Source organism: Belonocnema kinseyi, chromosome 7 (assembly GCF_010883055.1).
Source record: "Belonocnema kinseyi isolate 2016_QV_RU_SX_M_011 chromosome 7, B_treatae_v1, whole genome shotgun sequence".
In the NCBI taxonomy this organism is placed as follows: domain Eukaryota; kingdom Metazoa; phylum Arthropoda; class Insecta; order Hymenoptera; family Cynipidae; genus Belonocnema; species Belonocnema kinseyi.
In genome coordinates this window covers 93,435,803-93,444,517 of record NC_046663.1, presented here as the reverse complement: position 1 = coordinate 93,444,517, position 8,715 = coordinate 93,435,803, and the positions used below count along the sequence as shown (strand labels likewise).

Here is an 8,715-nt window from a genome sequence, read left to right as displayed (position 1 = left end):
TATTCATTTATTCATTTATTCATTTATTCATTTATTCATTTATTCATTTATTCATTTATTCATTTATTCATTTATTCATTTATTCATTTATTCATTTATTCAATTATTCATTGATTCATTTATTCATTTAATTAACGAGCAAGAAGCCCAATTACATATGTATTTTACAAAGAGTATTTAATTGCTAGTTAACCTAAACCTAAACTAAATATTATCTTAATCTAAACTTATGTAAAATCGACTAGAATGTACGACCTAACACTAGCATAGAAACGGGGGTATGAAGGGCCAAAGACAGTAAGTCCTTCCTTATCTACATCGTTTGCGATTCTGGTCATTTGAATATTGGTGAATGTTCGCCGAAACTAGATCTGAAGTTATCTAAATGAAATGTGTGAGATATATAAGTGGAGCTTCGCAGGAATCTACCCGGTACATGTAGGTGTAAACTTTCAAGTAATTGAGAACAAGTTATGTTTCTATTGACTAACTTGTGCATAAATAGAATACCTTGCGCTTTTCAATGTGACTTCAGAGAACTGATATTTAAAGCAGCAGCAATATGTGAATAGTCCTGCGACAATCGTGGATTAGGAAGACCTAACTTAATTGCCGCCCACGAGAAAAACCTATGTTGAACTCTTTCCAGTTTTTTAATATGCGAGGCGAAATGTGGAGACCAAACTTGTGAGCAGTACATAAGAATGGGTCTAACTAACGTGATATATAATAAGCGTAGTGTGTGTGGGTTCTTTAAATTCTACAGAGTGACGTTTGATAAATCCCAACATCTTTAGACCTTTAGCGGTACAATAATCAATATGCTAGAGGAAAGAGAGTTTATCATCTACAAAAATTCCAAGGTCTCGCATTACATGAATAGTTTCGACGACAGATCCATCTATCAGGTATTGGAATTCAAAAGGATATATTTTTCGTGAAAAACGCATCATTTTACACTTAGAAGTATTTAAAGTCATCCCATTTTCCAGACACCACATATATAAGGCGGTAATATCTTTTTTGACTGCAACAGCGTTCTCAAGGGACGTAATGCTAGTGTACATTTTTAAATCATCAGCAAAAAGTAAGGCCATAACAATGGTAAATATTTGTATGATATCATTAACATAGATATTAAATAACAGCGGGCCCATGTGTGATCCTTGAGGCACGCCAGACGTTGCAGTAAATTCGCGGTAGTACACGCCTTTGAACTTCACAGCAAGCCGCCAGCCTCTCAGATAACTATTGAATCATTCTAATAAATTTCCATGAATTCCAAATGCATCTAGTTTCTGGATCAACCTCGTGTGATTAACCTTGTCGAAAGCGCGAGAAAAGTCAGTATAAATTACATCAACTTGCTTATTATCATCAAGCGCCTCCGCAATAAACTGAGTGTATAAAATAAGGTTAGTGCACGATGACCTACCAGAAATAAACCCATGCTGCTCCTCGACAATAAAATTTTGGCACCAAATTGAAAGTTTATCTGTCAAGATACTCTCAAAGATTTTTGCGATTGTGTTTATTATATTTATCGGTCGATAGTTCTTAACATCCGATTTATCATCTGCTTTGTAAATTGGAACAACGTGACTAGATTTCCATTGAGAAGGATAGAAACTGGTAGATAAGGATTTAGTAAAAAGGTACCAAATTGGCCTAGATATTGCACAGCAGCAGTTTTTATAGAAAAGAGGAGGGATGCCATATTTAATTGTTTAAATTCGGGTAGAGTATTCGTCTCATATACGGAAGCAAAGTTATCTGCAAATAAATTGGCGATTTCCTGATCAGTTCTGACTTGTTTGTCTTCCAGGTGCATCACGTTAGGCATGTCACTGTAAGATCTATTATTATTGACATGTTTCCAAAAGTGTTTCGGGTTTTTATAAATACTGTGCTCTACATTATTAATATGAACATTACGACAATTTTTACGTAAAAGTTTGCACGTAGCCCTTAAGTCAGAGAAAAGTTCGCGATCCGTCTGATTCCCTAAAGTCTTAAATCGATAATGAGCAGCTCTCTTTTGGGCAAGCATATTAACTAAGTCTCGAGAAAAATATATAGGATATTTATCGCTACGTGTTTTTCCCCATGGTCTATATAATTCAATTAAGTCATAGATGATCGCGTAAAAATAAGTGACACAATCATCTATAGTTAATTGAGTAAACAATGCATCCCAATCTACTGTACCCAGAAACGAAATTATTGAGTTATAATCAGCATTTTTGAAATCTAGATAAAAATATGTATCAGAACTTGATGCAGTTATTTGCTTTGAGAGAAAAATATCTAGTGGAGGGTCGTATGTATCGCTGGGCAAGAGAGGGTCAAGAGATTGGTGCACAGTAGTTGCATAAAGTGATGTAAAAACCAAATCGAGAATCTTACCCGATGTGGTCTGCGCTTGATTTTTTTGAAAAAGGTTATAAAAACCGCATGTGTCAAAAAGCGCGTTTGCGCTCTCTCTTGCTGAAGGCAAGGACCCGCTGCTGGAGAGCATACGTACTCCTCGATCGTCATTGTAAGCAGTTCCAAGCAAAATTCGTTCATTTCCATTTAAGACTGTTACAAAAATCTGTTCGACAGAAGTAACTGAAGTTCGATATTCGAAGCTTCGAAATTTCGAGTTCACCGCAATTAGTACTCCCCCACCTCGTTCAAAGTTACTCGACTGGGTATCCCTGTCTCTTCTGTAGATAGTGTAGTTAGGCATACCCAGCTCAGCGTTGAAGTGATTGGAATTGAGCCACGTTTCAGTCAAAACAATAACGTCGTATGTAAATTCCGAGAGAGCAATAGCATTCTGCAGGTTGATAAGTTTAGTTCGTAGGACACGAACATTTTGGTAGTAAATGTTGAGGTTACATAGTGAGTCACAGTGTTTACTTGTTGCAGTTCGTCTCTCCTGTTATCGGCTGGTGGTATCGTTCAATTGTAGATGATCAAGAAAGCTGCCAGAAGAACGTCTTGACAAATACGATTGCTATTCGCGACCACATTCTATGCTACTGGCAGCTCTCGACAGAGCTTTCTTGTAGGCTAAACAGTCTTTGCTACCAGGCAGTCTGATAAGTACCTGAAAATTCTAAGAGATGGCATTAGTATTCACTAATATGAACCATTTTCGTCGAGCTTGATCCTTCAAATGACGCCTGTCAAAACTTCAGCCATTTATTTTTATGCATTTTCAAGTTACAGCATTGAGAAGCGACTAACCTCCGAGTTTTTTTAATATGGAAAAATCTTAGTTTCGAGTTTTGATCAAATACTACTATCTTCGCAAGAAAACGATATCCGAGACCAAGGCCAAGCTGGATAAGTATTACCCGGACTCTGTACCGTCGATTGGAACGATTCATAAGAGGTTTACCGAGTTTCGTTGTGGCCGTACGAGCACAGTTGATGCTGAACGATCTGGGCGCCCAAAAGAGGTCACCACACCAGAAAATGTCGAAAAAATCCATGATATGATGTTGAATGATCCCAAAGTGAAACTGAGAGAGGTAGCTAATGCTGTAGGCATATCATTGGAACGTGGGGCAATATCGTGCATTCAGTTTTGGGCATGAAGAAGCTTTGCGCGCGATGGGTGCCGCGTTTGCTCACAGTGGACCAAAGACGAATTCGTGTGAGAACTTCCGAGCAGAATTTGGCATTATTTTCGCGTAAGCCGACTGAGTTTTTACGTCGATTCATAAGCATGGATGAAACCTGGATCCACTACTACACTCCTGAGTCAACTCAACAGGCAAAACAGTGGGTTCCATCGGGCTAAAGTGCTCCGAAGCGTCCAAAAACGCAACAATGGGTCGGAAAGGTTATGGCCTCCGTATTTTGGGATGCACATTTCATAATATTCGTGGACTATCTTGAAAAAGGTAAAACCATAACCGGAGCATACTATTCATCATTATTGGACCGATTAAAAATCGAAATCGCCGAAAAACGACTGCATTTGAAGAAGAAAAAACAGCTTTATCATCACGACAATGCGCCTGTTCATTCATGCTTAGTTGCACAAGCAAAATTGCATGAAATCGGCTTCGAATTGTTTCCTCAGCCACCGTATTCACTAGGCCTGGCCTCCAGCGACTATTACTTGTTCCCCAACCTGAAGAGATGGCTCACCGGTAAGCGTTTTTACTCAAATGAGGAGCTCATAGCTGAAACTGAGGCGTATTTTGGAAACCCTCCGATCGAGTACTTTTCGGACGGTATCAAAAAGTTAGAAAATCGTTGGACTCGCTGTATCGACCTAAAAGGAGAGTATGTTGAAAAATAAAATCGACTTTGGCCAAAAAAACGTCTCCGCGTTTCATTTTTCAGGGACTTATCAGACTGCCTAGTAAATACCGTGTGGTCGAATTTTACGCCAGGGATCTTCAGAATAGTTGCCGCATGGAAGCAGTTCGTGCATTTTCTTATAGAAGATGTACATTCGGCTTCTGGGTGAGAACAACTACATTTGTCTGTGTGACGTGCTGTGACAGTATTTAGCCATATGACCAAATCTGAGACATTTCATGCACCTCAAAACGCTCACATGATCGAGTACCGTACAGCTTCCCCACCCTACATAAATTCTTCGAATTCATTGGCATGTATACCCAAAATTTTCACTTTGGGGTAGATCTTTCGTGGCTCCTTGATGCTATATTTGTCACCTGGCTGAGTTTTAACAGCCTGCGATAGCTTCTCCTTAGAGTTGAAGTCCGAACAGCTGATTACAACACCCCCGCATGAGATGTTTCTTACTGATGTAACACGAGCCGAAAGTTCACTAGGACAGACTTTATTTTTGACGGCGTTCTTCGTTTCCTGGCATGTTTGTGTCTCGTTTTTAGGCTTAATGCAAGAGCTGCGTCTCGATATGAGGTGACAGGCCTCCCGAGTCACACCATCTTGCTTCCTTTTTTCCTCGAACTCTGTGGCTTTCATCTTAATAATTTTTAATTCCTTTCTCAGTGAATCGATCAAATTATCTTAGAAACTTTACAGCACTTACATCTACCTCCATTGAGGGACACCAGATTTTTGACACGGACAGCACAACTTCTATGATACATAGCACCACAATTAATGTACACAACCGATTTCACAGGCGCTAATTTACAAGACTTATACATTGTTAAAAGATTCGTGTCCGAGATACTGCTATTTAGGACAGTTTTATCGGAGCCGTCCGAATCACGATCCGACCCGTCGGCCATTTTACTTATCTGTGGTAAATATACTGAAATGAGACAAGGTATACTTTAGGTATACTCCAACTTTTATATTGTGCCAGCGCACAATATAATTTTTATTTTTATTTTTATTTCCATTTTATCCACGACTTTTTCTTTGAAAGTCAAATCATGTTTAAGTTCACGTTCCTAAGCTATTTCGAATTTTTTTAGCAAATTCATCGCCCCTTTTGGACTTCTTATAGTCCGGGAACTCGCGACAATTATATGGACGTCATTTTAGTTATCACTAATATTTCAGATTCTTTTGTTTTCATAGTCAACAGTTCGAAATTCGTTGACTGACTAAGAGCTGTTGGTGTATTTTACAACAATTTAGCGTTAAACTCTTTAAAAATTCGAGTGAAAAACGTCATTTTAGTACTTTTGAAACCCATAGGGAATGATTGTTTGGATGCTAAAAACTAACAATAGGTTTGACTGGCAGCTCCTGAGTGGTGCCAAAGTTAACTGAGAAACTGTAAAACATGTCAAAAATTCGAGTGAAAAAACCTCATTTTAGTACTCTTCAAGCCCATTGAGGATGATTGTTTTGGTGCAAACAACTAACAAAGAATTTGACTGGCAGCTCCTGAGTAGTTCCAAAGTTGACTGACATTTTAATCAGCAACCGAATGGTCCTTTTCATTACCTAAAATTTTCATCTATAGGATACTTTTATAAAACGAATATGTATACAAAAAAGGAAACTAAGAAAATTTTACTTGTTACGTAAGTTCACAGCTCGCAACAATAGGTTTCAAGAGTACTAAAATCACGTTTCTTTACTTGAATTTTTGGCATGTTTGACAGCCTGCCAGTCAACTTTTGCACCACTCAGGAGCTGCCAGTGAAACTTCTTGGTAGTTGTTTGCACCTAAAAAATCATCCCCAATGGGTTTCAAGAGTAGTAAAATTACGTTTTCTCACTCGAATTTTTGACATGTTTGACAGTCTGCAAGTTAACTTTGGCACCACTAAGGAGCTGCCAGTCAAACTTATTGTTAGTTTTTAGCATCCAAACAATCATTCTCCGTGGGTTTGAAGAGTACTAAAATTACGTTTTTTCACTCGAACTTCCGTCCAGCTTAACGATAAATTGTTGCAAAATGCACCAACAGCAGTAAGCCAGTCAACGAGTTTTGAACTGTTGACATATGAAGACAAAAGAATCTGAAATTTTAGTGAGTACTCAATTGACGTCCATGGAATTGCGCGAGCTTCCGGACATTTTGAAGACTAATAATATCTAAATTTTCATAAAATACGTCCACGTGGACAAAGTACGGTGATTGGGGGTGTATTTGTCCAAATTCCACAGCTGTCCACGAGGGGGGAGGGGGGGGAGGGGTCAAAAAGTGCTGAAAAATTGTCCACGTGGTATATGGATGGCCCCTAAGGAAAATTAATTTTCAGGAGAATCAGTCGTGTTTAGAGTGAAAAAACCGTTATTGTTGTTAATTTTAATGTTTTTTTTCAACTTATCACCATATTTGATACACTATGGTATCGACAATTTGTTCGAAAAGGCATTTTTAATGATGTTCTAGGAACAAAACGCGTCCTGTTTTTCGCCAAGTCACAATTAGTTAAATGTTAACAAACTTTGCTTTAATCTAAATACATAATATTTATCAGTTTCTTTTCTAGTTTATACTAGCTTTTAGATATCCATTATCCAAAAAATACTCGTGATTAAAGCGTATGCAACAGTGAAAAGCTAAATCTTGTACTCTTGAAAACTAAGGCTGTAACTGACTGGTGTCTTTACATTAAAAGGTTTCATAATGATGGTCAATTTTTTAAAAAACTTAAACTTACCTCTCGACTGGAAGGCACAGGCGCATATAATTTTCGACAGCTATTGTTGCCAGAGTCAATATTGTCACCAAGAAGCATAAAGCTCCAAGAGCCCTTTCAAAGCGACAAATACCCAAAGTATCTTTTTGATCTGCTAAGATGACGATCGCAGAAGCTGGAAGGACCAACCCCGTCACGAGCAGGTCTGCTAAAGCGACGTTCACCAAAAACGCATTTCCTGGAAAATTACATTTCTCTCTTACTTATTTTCACTTTCCTTTGATAAGAAAACTCGACGTTTGAGAGTGAAATTTTGCTATATGTAAGACTTATGACGTTTTTATATGGAGCTTAAAGAAATGGCTAATAAGATATTTTAAATAAGTTTCCTTTGATATTTTTCATTTCAAAGCTTAAGTTATTAACGTTAGAAACTTCATTATAAATCTTAAAGAACTAGCGAATAGGAGATTGTGAACAAGGCTCTTTTCATATTTTTATTTTAAAGTTTAAGTTATTAATGTGCAAAAATTATATATTAACCTCTGAGGGGCAATTATCTTTAAACGTCTAATTAAACGTCAAGGATAATAGATTTAAAAAACAACTAATTTTTATCTTTGAATATCAATGGTAAGAAAAAATGTAAAATTGGCCATGAAAAAATGAGGGAATGTTAAAACGGAAGTTTTGCGGCCACCCTGATTTAATATTCTTGTTAGCATCTAATTTATTTGTCTTTACTTTTATTTATTTTGTTTTGGCAATTTCGCCTTTTAAATAATTTTGTTTTAGTACAAAACATTATTATTTTTTTGAAAATTAAACAATCTTGTTAAAATGTCATCTTTTAGGTTAAAAATTCAATGTTTTATCGAAAAATCGTCTTTCTGTGTTGAAAATTGAAGTATGTTGGTAAAAAATAAACTCTTTGTTAAAAATTCCTATTTTGGTGCTGAAATTCAACTAAAAGATTTCGTAGTTGAAAATTCCACTTTTTTTAAAATCGATCTTTCTTCGTTAAAAAAATTCACCTGTTTTAGTAGAAATTACAGTTTTTTTTATAAAAATGCAACTTTTTTGTTAAAGTTGTATCTATTTAGTTGAAAATTCTCCTTTTTGGTCGAATTCAAATGTTTTTAATTAAAAATAAAAATATTTTTTAATTTAAATATCTATTAAAAAAAGCATTTCTTTGGCTGGAAATTAATTTTTTCAACTGAAAATTCAACTATTCCAGTTGAATATTAATCGCTTTAGTTCTTCTTCCTTATTCATAATGTGTCCCGTAAGGGTATACATAGTTTCCATTCCTTACAACCGCTTACATATTTAGAAAAAAATCTCATCCTTACCATATTCAATTGTTTACAACTACGAGGGTAGTTAAATAAGTCCTTAGAATGAAGTATAAAAACAATTTTTTTGGGTAAATTTTTTTTTATTTTTCAACATAATCTCCTTGGAGCTCTATACACTTGGTCAATCGCTTTTCAAGTTTGTTTAATCCTTCAGAAAAGTGCGTTTTCGGAAGTTCCTCAAAATAAGCGCTTACAGAGGCAATGACGTTCTCGTTGTCTGGAAATCTCTGTTCACCGAGCCATTTTTTCAAGTTTGGAAATAAGAAAAAGTCACTGGGGGCTAAATCTGGTGAATACGGTGGGTGTTCGAC

The 8,715-nt window shown here is 36.5% G+C and overlaps 1 protein-coding gene across 1 annotated transcript in view; it reads right to left on the bottom strand.

Annotated features, from left to right (window-relative positions):
• The window catches only part of LOC117176011 (adenosine receptor A1-like), a 52,992-nt gene that overhangs the window by 15,912 nt on the left and 28,365 nt on the right, over positions 1-8,715 (bottom strand). The window contains exon 2 of the mRNA XM_033365957.1: positions 7,065-7,281. Within this exon, the coding sequence (XP_033221848.1) occupies positions 7,065-7,281 (217 nt within the window). The remainder of the gene's footprint in view (positions 1-7,064; positions 7,282-8,715) is intronic.